General features: G+C 38.7%; 1 protein-coding gene across 1 annotated transcript in view; it reads right to left on the bottom strand.

The window, feature by feature from the left end:
• Positions 1 to 20,172, bottom strand: part of SACS (sacsin molecular chaperone) — a 61,092-nt gene extending 40,920 nt beyond the window's left edge. Inside the window, exons 1-2 of the mRNA XM_027884244.1 lie at positions 19,978 to 20,172; positions 2,138 to 2,676 (exon numbers count right to left, since the gene is read on the bottom strand). Of these exons, the coding sequence (XP_027740045.1) occupies positions 2,138 to 2,160 (23 nt within the window). The 5' untranslated portion in view covers positions 2,161 to 2,676; positions 19,978 to 20,172. The remainder of the gene's footprint in view (positions 1 to 2,137; positions 2,677 to 19,977) is intronic.
• Positions 20,173 to 20,449: the final 277 nt, after the last annotated feature.

Below are 20,449 nucleotides of genomic sequence, written 5' to 3'. Positions count from 1 at the left end.
CATTATGTCCCTTGGCATATCTCTGCATATTTGCACACAAGAGAAATAGGAAATGTAGAAGTTAAGGAGTTTTCTGCAAAGTTAAAAGGACAGTGAGACAATGAACAGAACACCTGCAGAGGCACTCCAATTTGAAAACTGACATCTAACTACCTTTAAAAAGAGTTAGGTACTATAGTGATATTAGAGCTTAGGTAAACTGTAGAATATATATATATATATATATATATATATATATATATATTGTAATTGAATGATACTGAAATTTTAAAAAAATCCAGTGGAGGGGTTCTGAAATATCACTACATAGTCTAATGGAAACTCAGTTTAACTGAGACTTACAAAAAAACGCATAAAACTGCATGAGCAAAAATCACTACATAACTGACACAACAGGATATTTGTCATTGATGATCTTGGTGGAACAAAGCCCATCATTCCCCATGATTCTTCCCCTGTACTCAGCACTGGTGAGGCCACATCTGGAGTATTGTGTCCAGTTCTGGGCTCCTCAGTTCAGGAAGGATATTGAGGTGCTGGAGCGGGTCCAGAGAAGAGCAACCAGGCTGGTGAAGGGACTTGAACACAAGTCCTATGAGGAGAGGCTGAGGAAGCTGAGTTTGTTTAGCCTGAAGAAGAGAAGGCTCAGGGGAGACCTCATCACTCTCTACAACTACCTGAAAGGAGGTTGTAGCCAGGTGGGGGTTGGTCTCTTTTCCCAGGCAGCTATCAGTAAGACAAGAGAGAATGGTCTCAAGCTCTACCAGAGGAGGTTTAGGTTGGATGTTAGGAAGAAATTTTTTACAGAGAGGGTAACCAGGCATTGGAATGGGCTGCCCAGGGAGGTGGTGGATTCTCCATCCCTGGAGATATTTGAGACTGGATGTGGCACTTAGTGCCATAGCCTAGTAACTGTGGTGGTAGTGGAGCAAGGGTTGGATTTAATGATCTCAGAGGTCCTTTCCAACCTGTCTGATTCTATGATTTAATAGTATCCAAGAATGTCAATACTGACATATAGAATTTTTAATTGTTGGCAACATGAATAATTCTCAGTGCAACAAATCTGCTTTTAGCAGAATAAGTTGAGCCACTAGGACATTCCATACTTTCCAGCTCTTGCCTGTGGCAGTTCTGTAGTTTTGTTTCTGGTTCCAATTCAGTCCTTGCAACCAACCATGTTTACCATCCGTCTAGGTCTCTGCAAAGGCCTTCGTATGTCACTGGATTATAGAAGACCACGCTGCACAGGTAGTTTCTGCAATGCCTAAACCTCATAGATTCCTAGATATATAAAATTTGCAATAGAAGGGCCTAGTTAAGTAACAAGAAGAAAAAGAGTGAGATTCAACTCCCTACATTTTCTATCCCACAGTCATCTGGCAAAGGAAATACATAATTTCCATGAATTTTCACAGAATTACCCAGGAAACCAGTGGAACAGATCCTGAAAGAGTAGTCAGCTGTTGCTAACAATTGCCTACCACAATGCAAAGCCCACCTTCTTAACACACAGGAAAAAGCAGAGGCTGTAGGTTACAGACCTGCACATCAGTGGGGGTTCTGCAAATTGCAAGGTTGAGGGTGGAGGCTGTCGCCTTCCTGCAGGCCCACTGTCAGCAAATAAGAACACTTCTAATTACAAGTTAACACGTTGTAACTTACAACAAATAAACATTTATCTCATAAGATTTGTTTAGACACTGTTCATGTGAAGAACTTGCTTTGCTTTTTAGCTGTTGACAAGATTATACATTCATTCCAGTAAAACAGTATGTTGAATTCAGAGTTAGGCAAATACAGGAAGGAAACTTTCAATTGTCTTCAAAAAATGCTTCAGTGAAGACTATATATGTAAACTGAAAGTTAGACTATGAATCCATTACTGAAAAGAGCGATTAGTTTTTTCAAGCAGTTCTCATTGATTTCTCAGAGACAATTCATAAGTAAATGCTGCAGAACCTGGCGCCTATGTATTATTTTGTAACTTAAGAAATCAATTTCACCTTTAAAAGTAGCAGTTTTGTACAAACACTAGGCAAGTATCAGACTCATTCTTTAATTTCTGACTATGTGGGGTTGAGCAAGAACATGCCAGCCTAACAGTAAATTCTTTCAGGACTTAATTTTTTTTTACCTGTTCTTATCCTCGATCTCCATTGTCTCTTTTTCTTTGATATCTTCCTGATAGGAACATGAAGTGAACCTTGGATTTATAAATTAGAAAGTTATTTTTAATCTTTTTTGATTATCATGTCTTCAGTGGACAGCAGAAATCGCAAGCATGTGAAGGACCACTCTGTTCACTTCATCCTTGATCTATCCAAGAAGTCTCTGTGCTTCACCATCTACCACTTCTCCAGTTTTCTTTTAAAGCCACTTGCTTAATTGCTCACAGAAGTCCATTGTCTTACAATCAGAAACAGATGTAGCAGGACAGATCTCAGAAAGCAAGGAGATACTGTTTAGTTTCTTAAACTGAATTCAAGCTATCTTCTTGTGCAATTGATTTATATTTATCTTCTAGAAAAGGAGTGGAATTCTGGAAGCTGCTGTTTCTGCTTTTTCTTCCTTTTTTTTTTTCTGGAAGGAAGCACAGTTGGAAGGGTATTGGTGAGGCCCAAAGGTCTGATTCACACCTGCTAGAAGACACTTCTTAACATCAGCTCAGGAGTTCTGGAAGAAGAGACACATGGGAAAAGGGGAGGGCTATTAATACAAACCAGAATTGAACAGAACGGTATGAAAAAGTCATTTCCTTTGAGGGCATAGTTGCAGCTAGTGGTATTGAATGAGTCATGATACTAATTATAAACTGTGTTACTTGTGTGTTACTTTTAAGCACATGGAGAACTGAGAAAGAGCAGTGAGATTTCCTGCTTCTCCTCCAGTTTAATATATACAATCAGTACAATGACAAACACATAGCTGTAAGTACACTGATTAAACAGGTGTCATGGTTTAATGCCAGCTGGCAACGAAGCATCACGCAGCCACTCATTCACTCCCTCATGGCGGGGTAGGGGAGAGAATCAGGGAAAAAGATGAAACCTATGGATTAAGATAAGAAGAGCTTAATAATTGAAATAATAATAATAATAAAAAAATAATGTAATACAAAGGAATACAGGAAAAGGAGAGACAGAAATTAAACCCAAGAAAATAAGTGATGCACAAAACAATTGCTCACCACCCTCTGACCAATGCCCAGCCCATGCAGCAATCCACCCCTCATGTCCAATACATCCCAGTTTATATGGGGAGCCTGATGTTCTGTGATGTGGAATACCCTTTTGTCCACTTTGGCTCTGCTGTCCCAGCTCTGTTCCCTTCCAGTTTCTTTTGCATCTCCTCACTGACAGAGCATGGAAAATTGAAAAGTCCTGGATTTAGAGTAAGCACTACTGAGCAAAAACTTCAATATCAGTGTATTATCAATATTATTCTCATGCTAAATTCAAAAACACAGTGCTGTACCAGTTACTAGGGAGAAAATTAACTCTATCTCAGCCAAAACCAGTACAATGGGCAATTATTTTAGGATATATATTGCTCTATGATATATATTACAGTCTTGACATAAAATTATGCCATCAAGGAAAATAACAGGCTGAGCAGAATATTTATGGAGAAGAGTTCTGCCCTTCTATTCTAATGGCTTTCAGCTAGGGGAAGAGATTAACTAGCTTGCCATGACTTTCCACTGGGAGGATTCAAACTCTCCCCAGCTAATCCCCACTCCTAAGCTATATAAATCAACATCTGCTCTATGCTGCACATACCTTTAGGAACTATTTCCTTCAAGTTGCCACACTGGATTTTATAGCACCAGAACAGTATATAAGCGAGGCAAGGCACGAGCTGTCAAGCTGCAGAAAAGAGTATACCTCAATATACTTGCTAAGTTAGTACCTAAGGAAGATATGTTTGAGAGGGCTAGGAGGACAACAGCGGTGTTCCATTATTATTCTGCATTTGTGCAAATATAAATTCTTCTCTGAGCCTCTGAGAGTGCTGGCAAGTCTTTTCATAGTGTGCAGTTGTGTATGTCCCTTCTCAAACAGCAATGCACAGACATTCTTTCCTGACCCAGAAAGGAAAACCGCTCTGGCTAAATTGCAAAAGATGAATTAGTTTACTATGTAAGTATGATACTGAAATACAAATGGTATGAAAGAAAGGGAAGTAGAATTTGTGGCTTGACTATTTTTTTTTTAATACTTACAGGTTTTCCTCAAGTCGGTAAATGAATTTATTTAGTTAGTAAATGAGATGTCGAAGTATATGAATTCTGAATGCATGTTTACTGTAGCAAGAATTATGATGAATTTAACTTAGTATAATATGTTACTAAATGGTTTTAGTATAATTTTTTTTTGCAGATGCTGAGATGTATATCTAGCTTGTAATCCAAAGAAAAGTCCATATGAAGTCATACTTAAGCAATAAAGACTTAAGCAAAGGGCCTACAAGTCCAGCCCCATTTGCTCAGGTGTGAATGATTTCAGAGAAAGCAAAACATGCTTTCTATGAAAAGAAAGCTGCATAATGAGCTGCAGCTGGGAGGGGAGGGCTAAGAAAAGGCATTTTGGCTGCAGCGAGAAGCCAGGCTTAAGGGCACCACACGTGCAGTCACAGTTGGAAGACCAGCCAGCTTATGCTGATTCCCCTAAAGTATCATTAGAAAATCACACATGAAAAACATTTAAAGTTTTTTGAGCAGCTTCAGTTGCCTTGAGGAAGGATAAAAGAAAAATATGCTATAATAGAAAGCTAATTATGATTCAAGAGACAGCCCTCCATAATTAGTGACTGACACACTTTTTCAGACTCCATTCTATTTCTAGATTTGGCCTCTCAAACGCTGTCCTGTATTATGTTGCCCCTTGATATGTTACTTATTCTTGGTAGTGACAAGCCCAGGAAAAGAAAAATATCTTCTAGGATTTTTGACAATGACACCTTGTTCAGAAAATGGATAGGTCCAAATTACCTAAAAACAGCCTAAAAATCATTATTTCAATAAACAGTTTGCCTAGTAGAAGAGTAAGTTACATCACAGTGTGAAGTGACATCTGTACAGTGGCAAAGTCCTCAAAGCTACTTGGTGTTGCCAGCATAGAGGTGACCAAAAAGTGTTGTCAGTTTGCTACCAGATCACATTACAATCCTAGAAAGATTTCAACATGGTCATGTCTGTCTTGTCTCCCATGGCAAGAAAGAGCTGTCAGATACCAGATACAGATTTATCCTGGCCCACTGAACTTGCTGACCTTACACATCTTCAGTGCCTGAGTGTGGTCACACAGGTTACCTTATGGTTTTATATGATATTGAGCTGCAGCATCTGAGTACATTCTGTCATTGAATTTATGAGCATAGACAACCATAAATCTCTCCTGGAAAAAAACCCAGTTACAACCATTGCCTATACCAATTTTCTACTGTGGGATTTATTCGTTTTTAAAAGAAAACACCTTTGCTGCAGAATTTTATGCCTGTCTTTAATTAAAATTCGGTGGAGAAGGTTTAGCAGTCAAACTGTAAAAACAATCTTCAATTCTGTGGATGCCTGTGATTAGTTGTAGGTAGGAGCCACAGTTGTAGCTACACAAATACCTAATTTTGCCTGCAAATCAGGTAGATGCATATATATACTCATACTGCTCCAAAAATTTATGTTGTAAAACTAGTACTGGTTGTCTGATTATCTATCTGTTCACTCTTCATCCACCCTTTTAATTTTAGGATCAGTCGAAACGAAATATACATTTAGTTTCTTTCCTCAACATTAACTAAATCAAAACTGTTAATAGTCCTTCCAGTAGCATGGGAAGCATAGAAGAGCCATCAGAATTATTGAATACAATCCAAAGTTTAGGTGACAAAATTTGTTTACAAGGTAAGCAGTAGCTAATGCTCAATTGATGTTTTATACAGTCTGAAAGCACAATTTGATCACAAAACCATTACTGCTTATGGAACTTCTGTTGGAATGAACAAGACCCCAACAACAGGAGGTATGTATATCTTCAAGCAGGAGAGTAGTTGCGAACAGCACAGCATGAGAGCAAGCTGAGCTGACCAGAGCTGCAGCACAGCTGGGTGGGCCACTAGTGGGATGTGCACAGAGAAAGATACCCCATCCACCTGCTGCACTCATGGGTTGCCTTGACTGAACCTACAATTTGTCTTCAAAGTCCAAGGATATGCTGTGGTACAGCCACCTCACCCTAATCATGGCTCCTTTCAGTACTAAGGTACAAACAGTCCATGTGTAAATGAGGTGGGATGAAAGTATTTTGCTATAGGACATTTCATTCTCCTCCCAAACTGCTTTCTTAGTTAACTGTAAATTGAATGGAAATGTACAACTCATATCTCATACATGTGACATCATTTTGGTTTTACCAATAATGGTTTTACCAGTAAGTACAGGGATATGTGCCTTGTGACACAAAATAAGAACTTGCATTCTGCTAAACTGGTTAGTATGAGAGAAGTATCCCTTTAAAAGGGAGAAAGCAAGGATATCTGGCAGAACTAAAGGCTGACAAATGAGTGCCAAGAGAGTTCCAACAACCTGAAAATAAAATATGCCTGAGGTCTAATCTCTGATCTCAAATAGTATGGAGTCATCTCAGGGATAACTCCTGTATTTTGTTACAAATACAGAATGGCTCCCCAGTTTCACTGAATTCAGCTTTCTCCTGGATTTTTCAGGCAGGAACTTATGACAGGTTTATTTCTCACAATTAGGATCCCACTCCATGCAATAACAGAAGTATATCTGAATGAGCCTAGACCAGACTCGCTACAAATACAACAAGGACTGGTACACAGTCCAGAGAAAGCAGCTGCACCTTGAAGAAAAAGACTGTCCAGGTGTTAAAATTTTGAAAAGACAGATCTCTCTTGAAGATAAATTATTCCTGGCAACACACGAGTATCCTAGCTGAGTTCAAAATGCATTTCTATCCAATTAAATTCAAGACGTGTCAAATCCTATATCTGCAGGTACCACACAAATTTAAAGAGCTGCTTCTCAGAGGTAGTTATTCTGCAGAAATTTGAGATGGACCTGAAAGAGTGCAATATAATAATGTACCAGCAAACTAGAAATGCTGGAAGTAAAATGGATATGTCCTTAATATTTTTATTGTCTAGATGGTTTTTATGTAGCAAATTCAACTGACATACGTGGTCCAAGTCATTAACAGATATAAATCACTGCCATCAGCAAAATCTATGGCCCTGTGTTTATACTGTTATGCATTACATGAGTTTTTCAAGCTTTATCAAACACAATTTAAATATTAAAAGTAAACTAAAAGTTTTCAAAAATGCCAATACTTTAATAATATTTATATTATTGATAGTATTAATGATACCAATACTATATTGTTAATGCTATTCATATTATAATGGATAAAAATGCTGCACTCATTGATTTTTACATAAACGAGTGATTGTAGCTGTACAAAAGTGATTCTTTCTCTAGAGTGTGATGGTTTTGATGCATTAGCACAATAGATATAATTTCTTTTTGAAGAAACATCAGAAATATATGTACAAGGATAAAAATATTTAACAGATGAAAATCAGGGCAAATGTTGTAGTCAGTTTTTGAAGAAAGTCAGGTTTTACCTACCCTTTCCAAGGTCACACCAGCAACAGAAAGAGCAGCAGTTATCCCCTTTATCCCCATAGACTAGTATAATGATTGATCAGCAACTCCATAATTGCCACAGTTTCCTAGAATAGCAGTAAGTTTGACAAATAAAAAAAAATCCCAACTAACCCTGAGTTGATAACTACATGGCCACATGGGGAGTGAGAAGAAAAAAAAAACGCGGGAGACTCTGCCAAGCTATTCACAAATCTGGCATTGTATTTGACCTTGACTGCATGAACCAGGCACCCAAGCAGATACTTGAGAAAAGTGATTTATTAAGGAAATAGGAATTAATTGCAACTGGTTTACATTTACGCAGTTTTAGCACCTAATCAAACCGCAAGACTTAGAAGAAAAAAAACTGCACCAACATAAGTGTGGATGAGAGCACAGACATATTGCTCATCAGAACACACACTCGAGTCCCAAACAAGTTTAAAACAATGCTGAGGTCTGTCATCAAGAGAGACCTTACAGTAGCCTTGCATTACCTAAAGGAGACCTACAAGAAAGCTGTAGAGGGACTTTCTGCAGGGGCATAAACTTATAGGACAAGGGGGGAAAGGCTTTAAACTGAAGGAGGATGGGTTTAGGTTAGATATTGGGAAGAAATTCTTTACTGTGAGGGTGGTGAGGCATTAGAGCAGATTGCCCCAAAAAAGTTGTGTGTGCTACATCTCTGGAAGTGTTCAAGGCCAAGTTGGATGGGGCTCTGAGCAACCTGGTCTAGTGAAGGTGTCATTGCCTGTGGCAGGGGGGTTGGAATTAGATAATCTTCCAACCCACACCATTCTATGACTCTATGATCTGCAGCAAGGTTCTGTAGTTCCCTCAAGCTAAATGAACTACCTCTCCTGTTCTTTGCCTCACAGCATGGTGGTCATCTGACACTCACTGAAATGTACTAATTGTGAAAACTTCTTTAATATTAAAAGAGAGAAGACAGCCTCCAGCAACAAACAGTGAAGTAAGGCCATAATGGTAAGTAGTAGTTTTGGTATGGATGCACCTGGAAAAGAGTTCAGAGTTACCTGAGCAAACAGAGCAACTGCTAGCTCTAAAACCAGAAGCAGCAGAACAGTAATAACCCAGTATCACAGCAAGCAGAGCTGACAGCCCTATTGTTCTCAGGATGAAACCAGTGTCTCCTCAGCTCAGTGCTGCATGGATACATCAGCTGACTGTTATCTCAAGTCATGAAGTTGAGGAAATTAGTCTCAGGGCCATAAAAAAGTACAATACTTATTCTTCAGAATAAGACTAAATGAAACAAACAAACAAACAAAAAGATGTCTTCTACCAACTTCATCTGTTTCTTTCTCAGAGGAACAAAGAAACCACAGTTCTCAACAAGTAAATGTGCTTAACACAAGACCTGCAGTAATTCACTTATGGAAAAGGTGACTCAAGAAGTATGACTACATGCAGCAATACATGGCAGCTGGAGCAAAGGGCTTTAAAAACCCCACAAAACTGAGGGAAAGAACCATGTGGTTAAAACCTCACCACTGTTCTCCAGAAACACGGAGATTTTAAGCCCTCTCCTCTGAAACTGAAAGCAGTGTATGCCACACAAAAGGACAAACAGAAGGAGAACCATTGTGCTTAGTGTTAGCTCTGAATCATTTAACAGGCTTTCCGATGAAATGGGAAAATGACGCTGTCTATGAATTATAATACAGAAGCCTAAAGAGCTCTACAGTCACAAACATATAAACAATAGGGCTGTTAAACCGAGAAAAAAAAATAACAGGAATATGAGTTATAACTTGATTGCACAATATGATACAATTTAGAGATATACAGCTTAATTAATAAGCTCTTCTTGCTCCAAAGTAGGGTACACTAAGTCCAAGCTGAACACTAATTTCTAGTATCTGAAACAGCCTGGACCATCCACCGTAGCAACACACTGTTCTTTCCAGACTTGCCAATACAAGAATTTTTGAATTATCTAGCAGTGGGGTGTCAGTCTCCTGAGTCCCTAATGAGAAATCAGATGAAGGACAAGATAGGAACTGAGCCCTTATACAGAAAATACTAAAATTCCAGAATAATTACACCGGTAGTGGTTTTGTTGAAGTCAGTCTCTGTAAGTGATACAGGGCTGTAAGGAAAAGTAGTTGGTCTAATGCTCTGAAAATACGATTCCACAAGGAGGGAAGTGAGTACTTTTATGGATCTCCTTCCCCTTGTTTTTCTTTTAAATAGATTTTGTTTTGATTGCCAAAATCATTCTTTTAGCTACAAAAATATCTCCCTCAAGCACTTCTCTTCAAGAGTAACCTGGAAAATTCACACCTTGATTACTGTTTTGCAACATGACTAGTGGCTGAAATACCAGGAAAACCAAATACCCTTCTCAGTTAGATAAGGGGACTATAATGTGCTGTATACAGAAAACCATTTTAACAGATCTTGGAGTGCACCTTAAGTGCACTTTACAGACATGCACTTAAGATGAAACAGTAAATGAACTTATTCCAAAAACGAACTTAGGAATAATATTCATTTATTATAAGATCAGTCATGCCCTAAATTCTTAATACATAATTTTAGAATCCGAATTCTTTGTGCATTGCCTCCTACGCTGCAAACTAGCAGGTAGTTCAGGCTTAGGTATACTGAAGTATACTGAATCAGAGCCCCTGTGTTAGTTGTTTTAGATGATCAAGAATAATTAAGTCTTTGTTTATGTTCAAATGTTTAAAGAAGAAAAAATATACTTAGGAAATTTTCCTACTTAAGTAAATCAAGCTCCAAATTATTATCATAGCTAATGCATATATATGAGAAGTTATCCTTTCCTACATTGTATTTAAAGTAGTTGTTTATTATTATTTCAAGTGAAGGGGTTAGATATATTCAAATCTTGGTACTGATCTTAATTCAACATTTCAGTTAAGAGCAGACGGGTTCAGAAGTTTAGAAAAAATTGTCTCCAATCAGTAAAATGAATTTATGTTTGGTTCAGGTTTACCATTCCCTGAATGCTATCAATATAGTATCTGGCCTTGCTGCCTTCTCTGGCCTAGCATTTTCCTCTTTGTTCACCTTGCAGCACAGATGGCCTGGAAGGAAGGATGTTAGCCTGCTACTAGGAGTTGCTATGTTCTTAGAAGGACTTTCTCTCTTTTAAGGACAGTACGGGGTCTTTTTCAACATTATTCTTATGACTACAATGAGGATTGGAAAGAATTTATTGTCATAGTGATTTGAAAGTCCTGAGAAAAAAAAGTTTTTTTCAAGTGTTGAAAAAAATTTTTTCTTTTGTTAAATGAGTATTTATTATTAAATGGAGGTTCCCCCTTTTGTTTACAGATATTTGATGTCAGGAAATCTTGATAGCTGTGAAACACTAACCTGTGTCAGCTACACATAAATGTGATTGGTTGAATGACTGTATGAATGTGCTTTGCAGTATCTCATTCTTTAAGGTCTGAAGTAGATTGAAATTCTTAGACTACAACTCAGAAATCTGCATTTGACTGACAAAAGCCTAAGCAGAAAATTTCAAGTGTATAGTTACAGAATATTCCCAATACTTTCATAGAGGGGAAGATATTAGCAAGTCTCAAAGGACCATTAATGAAGCGAAGCATTTTCCTAATACTTATCCTGTCCTCAATTACTCTTAGAAAGAAACTTTCTTCACATTGAATTAATGGAAACTTACAATGAGGGAATCTTGATGACATCATGAACCTGCCAAGTCATTCTGTTCTTCAGGAGGTATGAGATATACCGACGGCCCTGGTTTGAGGGATCTCCAGGTGAGACAAGAGTGTATTGCTGACATAACTGCATCTGATGAAACTGAACTCCGATTCATCATGTCAGAGATTTTCAAAGCAGTTATGGACTGCAGACTATTCGCAGTGTACTACTTCACCAAAATATGCATCTGCTACTCTGCAGCAGCTTCCAAATGATTTCCAGGCACATTTGAGATATGACTTCTGTACTTGAAAAGTCTCATTCACAGCCTATTACAGAGGCTAAGTAACAAAGGCAAGTAGCACTCTCTTTTATTTTTAGCATTCAACATGGGAACCAAGATGACAAGGCTAGTAGAAGAAGAAGTGCAGAAACTGAAATTCCCTAATTGAGCTAGAAGTTAAAGTTAACTCACTCTAATTGGAAGAAATCAGGTTATTTCTGTCTAAGAACTCTGGTACATGAAATTTCAGGTTTATTAGGAAATATTTTTAATAAATAAAACAGAGGTTAGTACTATATACTGTGAGAAAGTGATCTGGGCAACTACAGATCCTTTGTGTATCATCAGTAGTGCACTCATGCAACTCAGATTTGCTATGTGTAAGGGTACAAAACAAAAATTAATGGATACATTTAGTCAAAAATTGTTTTAATGTGGTCTCCTAAAAAAGAAGCTAACGGTCATCCAGTCAGCTGGCAGAGCATTTCAGTGTTTATGTTGGTGATTTTGTTCTGTTTGTTGCACCTGAACATACCATAAGACGACCCAGCTTAAGGTAAAAAAGCAAAACACATCATTTTTACCCTTGCATCCAGACATACCACAGGACTGTCTGATTTAGGCTGGGGAACAAAATATTTTGTAATAGCTGTTTGTTTGATATAGTAGCACTGTAGTATCAAATCTAGAGTAAAGGTAACTATTAGAAAGAATCACATAATTCAGAACCTACAGATACATCACAGCTGCCTGAATGAAGAGACCAGACCTGTGAGGAGAGGAGAGGAGAGAAGAGAAAGCATGACTTTGGACCAGACTGATCCTGACCTATGGAAAAGTATATAAGCTCCAGCAATACCCAGTGGCACTTGGGGAAGATAGAAGAAGCCGTCTTTAGTTCCAGCTTCCAGCCTTGAAGAGCTCTCAAGTCCAGCCATCTCATCTGCGGAGACTAAAGCATCAAATATTGTGGCCATCAGGGTCAACCAGGCAGTATCCTATTTACAATACCTTACATCTAGGGCTTGTCTGGCGTGTGTGATTAAAGCTATATGCTTAGTTATTAGAGTACTTGAGTAAAAAATTGATAGCTTGCAGTGTGAAGACTTGCCTGGTATCTCAGAAAATTCTCCTCGCACCAGTTCCCATTCCTCTAATAGTAACAGTTAAAACACCCCAGTACCAGCTGCAGAACCAGTCCTAGAAATAGAACCTGCAGTACCTGTTAGCAGAACATGGTGTTAGCATAACACCTAAGTAGCTGAAAGATTGTTCATTATGAAACTAGAGTTTCATTAAGAGATTTTTGGAAGAGGACAGCAATGAAAGGCAGGGAGGAGGCAAAAGTGACTACAATTTCCTTCTCATGAGCACCAGCTTGTAGGGACATATGGCCATGTTATGTGATGTGGTTTCAGATATAAGCTGCGCAGTGCCTCCTCCTCATCCTCACCTCATTCAAATCAGAATGTGTCAACCTATGAACTTCTGTGGGAGAAAATTTTGAGAGGTTAACCTGAAAAAAAGAACAAATCCCGTATTTTGCCCAGATAGTGATGCTGTTTGATGTGCACTGGGATGGAGTTTGCCCTCCTGGCTGCCAGGGCTCACTGCTGACCGGCATCCCCATCCCTCTCTGCAGGGTTACTCTCCAGCCTCTCCTCTCAGAGTTATTCTTGTGCCTGGCATCACTCCACCCTAGGTACAGAATGCAGCGTATCAGATACATACCGACTTGTGTGTGCTCAAGACCAGAATCAGCCCAGATCTTGGCCACACATCCAGGTAACCCTGCTCGCAGGCCTCTGTGCTTTCCAGCGCTCTTGAGAGATTTGTGGGAGCTTAGAGGAAACAGGATTCATTTTAGGTCAAAAGACCTAAATAATGATGGTTAGTTAGATTGTATAAAACTTTTGTATAGCATAAAGTTACTGACACAAACTTAATCCTGAGTGCCTCCATGACTCGGGTCCAGGAGAGAGGCAGGTCCATAAGTAAGAAGTGGGGAATATTTTGCAGGCTATCTCTTTCTCCAGAACAATTCCACATAGCAGCCAGCCAAATTTTCCTTCAAAGGATAGGGAGCTGCATCAGACTCAAGAGTGAAATGACCTCTGATGAGTGCTTTTCATCTTTCTGGCAAAGGGTATTAAGACCAAGAGACAAATACTCCTGATGTGTTTGTTGCATGGTTTGGTTTTTTTTTTTCATTAATATCACATCATGATATTAATAAAAAATTAATGTTTCCTTTTTGCCTTCATTTCCTCCAAGCCTAGTAAAAAAAGACTTTTATGATCACTGCATACTTATACAAGTATGGATAGAGTTTGACAGACATGAACAGAAGTAGTTTTATCTCTATGCTATTTGTAAGCCAGAGTTGATGACAAATGCTATGCCATTTTCTGTCTATGACCAGTATGCTCTTAAGCAGGGAATTCATCTGTATTGATTTCTTCTTTGTAAGTAGGAGTGCTTGTAGCTAAACTGGGACATATTATGCTGAAAATTTTCATCTAGGAATGCCAAATGTTGCAGAAGCAAGGAGATTAACACAGAGATTTGCCTTGAATCAGCATACCAAGACAGTGGGGAGGAAATATTTTAAAAGCTGAGAATACCTAAGTCATTTGCAGATGTTGCAAACCAGAGTGAAAGCACTTAAACATCACCTGTTTATTTAGCAGGTGCCATTCACAACAGCAACTGCTGTTGAAAAATATTCTTAGAACTCTGCCAAGATTTGATAAGCCCATGATTTGACATCTCTTCCTTTTTTTTTGTATTACTTCACAATATACTCAATTCTAGGTATTACTTTCTTAAAAGCTGTTTCAATGTGTTTTTTTGCCCCCAATTCAAAATGCTAAAAAGGTGGACTGACACTGAAAGAAAATGACCAAAGACTGAATATGAACATTTCAACATATGAAACAGCAATAACAATATTCACAAAGAGCTATATTAAGCAACAGGGGTTGCATTAATAAAGTTGCATTGATGAGTGTCTGCAGAGTGGTTTGAACTTCTTGATTAAACAGCACCTTATTAGTGATAATTATTATTAATGAGAAGCTTATAACAACAGAGCTCTCTTCGCAAGCACTGCAACAGAAAGAAAGAAATGAGAAGCACATTTTGTATTGGTGTTGCTACAATAATACTTAATATATAAAGCCATGCTGAAAGGGTATTTGAAAGATTTTTAGATTACAGAGTTTGTGTTGACTGAAAAGAAACAAGCACTTTTTTTGTTATTTCTTGGGTTTTTTAATAAATCTGTAAGACTTCATTGTTATTCCATTTAATCAAAGTAGAATTTTAAAACATATTAAGCAAGATGCCCAGAGATCAAGATAAAGGGACAAGCAGGAGCCCCTGAGATAAATACACTCAACAGAGTCTAAACAATTTTGGTGCTCCATTAAGTTCCATAAAGGAAGCTGCTGCCTTTTCCATCCAGCTATAACATTAATCCATTAGAGAAAGAGGAGACAGGGTCCTTTTCATTTATTATTTAGAGGGCAGTGCATGCACAACTTGTCTGACATCATCCTTGTCACAGCTAATGAGAAACTGCAATAAATCCATTTTTGTGGATCTCTCACAGAAGAAATTTAAAAGCTTTTTTAGATCTAATGATCCATTTTTCTGCAGTAGGAGAGAGTTTGATAACATACGCAACCAAATAATGTCTTGTATATGATTGTGTATGTCCCGAAATGATGAGCTTTCCACACTACCATTGCTGTTTGGGGGATGTCTCTGTTTGTATATACATACATTGTATAAACATCAAACAACCGGTATGATTCAAAGAAACGTTTTTAGCATTGTCAGGAGTAACCAAAGCAAACCAGAAAGCACTTTACGTTCTTCAGCTCTTAAATCAAACCTGCTGTAGTGGATCAACAGTGTTATGCTGAGATCCTGCCTGGCACAGGGTGGGATAACACAAGCCAATGTCAAGACCCAGGCAAGCGTTTCCAATGTCAGTCCAATATGAACATGAAGGTAATGAGCTGAAAATTATTAGCACTTGGAATGAGACTCCATGTCACTCTACATTGCAAAAATTGCCCTCCAGTGCACAACTTGCTCCATCTCTCATCCATGGACTGCTCTAACAGAGAACCTGGCTCAGCATATGCAGGCATGAGCTTGGCTGCACCTCTGAGCAGTTTTTTCTTCACTCACTCTCCTATTTAGCAGTGCATCTGTGGCCTGGGGAGTAGGAGAAATGCAAGATGCTGCTATAGGATTGGGGCAGGCTGGGGACAGCGCTGCTATGAAAAATCTCATGAGAGTTGATCAGAAGCGGTGATTCATGTAGGAATTGTCCTGAGATGGAGACAAAGAACATTAAGGAGGGGGAAATTTGAGGAGAAAGGGGAAGATTTACAGGGGGCATTTTATAGAGAAAGTGCAAGTAGCATAAGCAAGGATTGAGGGTCCTGCAATTCCCTTCCTCTCCTAACAAGCCTCCAAACATCTGACATCAATAATTCTTTCATAGTGTGAATAACTTTATGGAACAAGATTTGGTGACAGCTGGTGCCTGCTTGTAAAGCACATCAGACCACTCTAAAGCTACTATCATTCCCCAGGATCTCAGCTTACACTGGTTAAAATCTGACAATAATTTTGCTGTTAATGCTACAGAGCTTTACAATTACCATATATAACTAATGAAGAAATAGACAAGTAAATTAGCCTGTCCTAAGAGAACAAAGTACAAACTGTTCCTTTTGCTTCACTGAAGTTTTAACTAAAACTCTGTTGTAGTTTAACTCCAGTTGGCAATTAAGTACCACTCAGGTGCTTGCTCATCCATCCTCCCCCAGTGGGGTAGGGAGGAGGATCAGAAAAAAAGGTAAAACCCACGGGTTGAGATAAGAACAGCTTAAATTTTGAAATAATAATAATACTAAAAATAGTAATGATAATAATATTGTAATGCAAAGGAACACAACAAAAAGAGAGAGAGAAATAAAACCCAAGCAAAACAAGTGATGCAAAACACAATTGCTCACCACCCACTCACCAATGGCCAGCCCATTCCTGAGCAGTGATCGTCCCCTCTCCCCAGTTTATATACTGGGCATGACAATCTATGGAATGAAATATCCCTTAGGTTAGTTTGGCTCAGCTGTCCTTGCCATGCTGCCTCCCAGCTTCCTTGTGCGCCTCCTTGTTGGCAGAGCATGGGAAACCGAAAAGTCCTTTTTTTAGGGTAAGCACTACTTAGCAACAACTACAACATCAATGTGTTATCAACATTATTCTCATACTAAATCCAAGACATAGCACTGTACCAGCTACTAGGAAGAAAATTAACTCTGTTCCAGACAAAACTGGGACAAACTGGTGATTTAAATACTAGCACTGTTATTTCCTTCCTTATGAGAGACCAGAGTGTTAAAGCTCTGACTTTTACTAGTAATTTTCTACCAGCTGTCTTATCTCAAATAGGTGGTGATTGGTATATGCAACCAGCTGTATCATTCTCCTGTAAGAAAATAGAAACTGAACCTTACCACTGAGAGGAGCCCGAGGCACATTCATGTCCTCCTGAGAAGTCACCAAAGGAGCTCAAAACACCTGCCCCACCATGTTGTGAGTGTAATCATCACCTATCAGAAATTATACCTTCTTTTGGTTTGACTTGGGTGGAGAAAGTTTCTACAGGTAATTTCAGGGAAGATAACTAAGCCTCATTTATTTCTAGTCTGACCTTCATGGCTGCACATTTCTTTGTGCATAAACACATGTAGGTCTCCGCAGGGAATGTGAAACCTTCCTTTCTCACATAGCTCTGGTGTAGCTCCACCACAACCAACAAACATACTTGCTAAAAAATGCAAAACCATGACCATCTTCTGTTGATCTGGTCAAAAGGAAGATGAAAAATGCTAATGAACTAGACCACCCCATTTAAAGATTTGGCTTAAGACTTATAAAATGCAAATATATACATTAAATACACACTTAGAAGAAAAATGTGACCCTACTGTACCAAAGTAATGTGTGAGTTGTTATATTTCTTAGCTGAGGCAGAAATAATTGCTGAATAATTGCATGTATAACAAAAAATATTGCTGAATGAATTGACACTTATTTCAAAAACTACTAAATCTTCCAAAAGTTCAAATACTTCAAAATCTGACATGCATTTTTTCAATTCTGTCTATTATTCCAAGGGTTCATACAAACTGACCAGCTAGACACTGTTTAGACTTTTCAAGAAAATGATACAATTTTGTATATTTTAACATAAAAACTCATCCAGTCTTTTAGAAACTCTACTTTTGAGAGCAGAATCCAAGCAGCCCCAAACATTGTGAAGTACAATGGCTGCAGGCTTGTTTTAGATACCTGGTGTATCAGCTTTTCTGGAAATGCTGCTGTGTTTCCATTTTCTTTACAGGGAGCCTCAGGCAAGTGTGGTCCTAACAAGGACATCTTGGATCTGCTGTATTATATTTTATAAATACGGGCCCGTTGCCTTGGAGGTCATTACAGAATCGCATCTGAGAAACAGGAAAACAATCAAGACAGAGGGACAGAGAAAGAAAAAGTTTTTGAGTTGGCCCCTGAAAATGTTGAATTCACCCCAGCGTAATTCTGCTGAAAACAATGGAAGTACACAGGAGCTGAACTTTTCCCACTGTCTTTACATAATAGCAAGCAGCCTTTAAAACAATTTTATCTAATTAAATTATGTTATAGTTCTGCTTATTTTCAGTATGGGAATGGAAATTAGCTATGTTGGACTGAGTTTTTTTATTATTTCTGTGTTCTTACAACACATGACAATGCAAATGATTAATTTCCTAATCTTTGGAAACCCTTTTTCCAACCAGAGACTCTGCTTGGTGTTGGAAGGGTGACAATCCTGATACAGGAGAGGAAGGGTCAAGAATGAACATTGACAATACCACAGCCTCAGCATTCACATTCACTGCCAGAGTGCTCCCTAGGTAACAGTAATTTGCCATAAACTCATTAAGGGATGAATTTGGCCTCTTATAATTCAATTTCTTGTAACAAGCAGTAAGAAGTTGTTTTGCAAATGGAATAGAGAGTTGGTGGAGGTTTAATACCTCTGAGAATGCAAGGTGAGGGCAACTCCCAAAACTTCCCTGTGGATTCCATAGTGTGAGGAAGGCTCTGCCTTACACCCCCAATGAGGTGAACAGCGCGATGGGGGCAGAAGTGTGTAAGTACTTGCAGCCTTTGGCTGATGAAGGATGCAGGAAAGAAGGCTCCTCCTTGCAACAACTACTCATCCTCCTTAACACCCCAGCACAGGCTGCTCATCACAACTACCCTGCTGTTAACTCCCCTGGCACTGGAGTGAGATCTCCCAGTGGTTTCCTCAGAAGCTGCATGAAGTACAAAGGTACAGCTGTAGAGGACATCAAATAGATGACATTCTCTGGTTTAGTGCAAATCACCACAGACTTATACTTAGGTGAAATCAAAATTAATGTTCTCATAAAATAACAAGAAAAATACTTACTACCTCATTTTTAAGCTCTACTGACGCATAGTTTTAGCTACAATAAAGAAATTTCATCTGATTTCTAAAAGAAATTTGCTGAGAAACACAGTGCAGTAAACTTGCTCTAGCTCTTCCTTTTTACTTGTTTTTAAAGATGTACTAGATCATTAGGGCATATGTAGAGCAAGACATTGGATTTCCATAAGAAAAATGTTTACATTTAAAAATACATACAATTACCCCAGCTAGCAACAGACCAAAGATAGGAAAGTGATCATTCCTTTGAGTAATAAATCATACTTGGCACTCTTTTTAGCAGAGCTATGTTAAGAACTAGTCTCCTGATGGTAACACACAAAGCTACTGGAATTTCATAAGCTTTCTACAATTGCATATATAAGAAAAATTTAAGATAGAGCAGTTGGCATGAAGAAAGTTTGTATAACAAATAATTGTAGGATTTTTTTAAAGTTAAGTCACCCACTGGAGTGTGAAAAAATGCATTGTGTACAGCAGTGCTTTAAGGCAGAGCTGAAATTCAGCCTTTGCACAAGGAGGGTGGCACTGCAGCAATCTGCTAGCATATCTATAGAGCGGAGCCCAGACAAGCCATTAGGAAAGGAGAATAAGCTCATGTGCTCATTCTTCACCCACCCTACCAGTGCACTGCAGCTTATGAGTCACTCAAAAATCCTGTAGAGAGACAGACAATAGAATTATTTGCCTAAATACACTCTGAAATGTGTCACAGTCAATGCTTTCTCCACCTGTGAGTGCTAAAAGCATCAGGGTGCTAAAACATCTCCCACAAACAACTGCAGTGACCACGGGATCTGCTGTTGAGCTCGTACTTACAGCGTCGGCCGGGACAAAGCTCGGTATTTAACTATTTCTTCATAAACTGCTTCCACATGCTTGTCTGCTCATTGTGCCATTTCTTCCATTGATTGCTTGTGTTTGACAGCATCTGGGCTGAAAAACGAACCCTTTCCCCTCTCTTTTGCGAAATCAGCAGACTGCGGAGGGATGCGTGATCACTGCTGCAGCCAATGTATCCAAACAGCCCAATGCAGCAGAGGCTTTAGCTCCCCCTTCCCAGCCTGGTTTTTTTCTTTCTTTGTCTGTGTGTTGAGAGTTTTTTTTTAAAGTGATATGGTCCTGATTAACCTCAGTTTTTCAGGACCACAATACAAACTGCAGGCACGGGGTAGTCACCAGAGGAGGAAGGATACCGAAACAGAAGACCAAAATAACACAATTTTAAGAGATGCTACTCAAGGCATAGCATCTATTCGAACTATTTCCTGTAATAGATCCAATTTTGTGG

The sequence above is a fragment of the Empidonax traillii genome, unplaced genomic scaffold (assembly GCF_003031625.1).
Source record: "Empidonax traillii isolate 1590-97213 ecotype Southwest subspecies unplaced genomic scaffold, ASM303162v1 scaffold9:size3134949, whole genome shotgun sequence".
Lineage (NCBI taxonomy): Eukaryota > Metazoa > Chordata > Aves > Passeriformes > Tyrannidae > Empidonax > Empidonax traillii.
The sequence above is the reverse complement of the archived record's forward strand: the minus strand, read 5'-3'. Positions and strand labels throughout refer to the sequence as shown.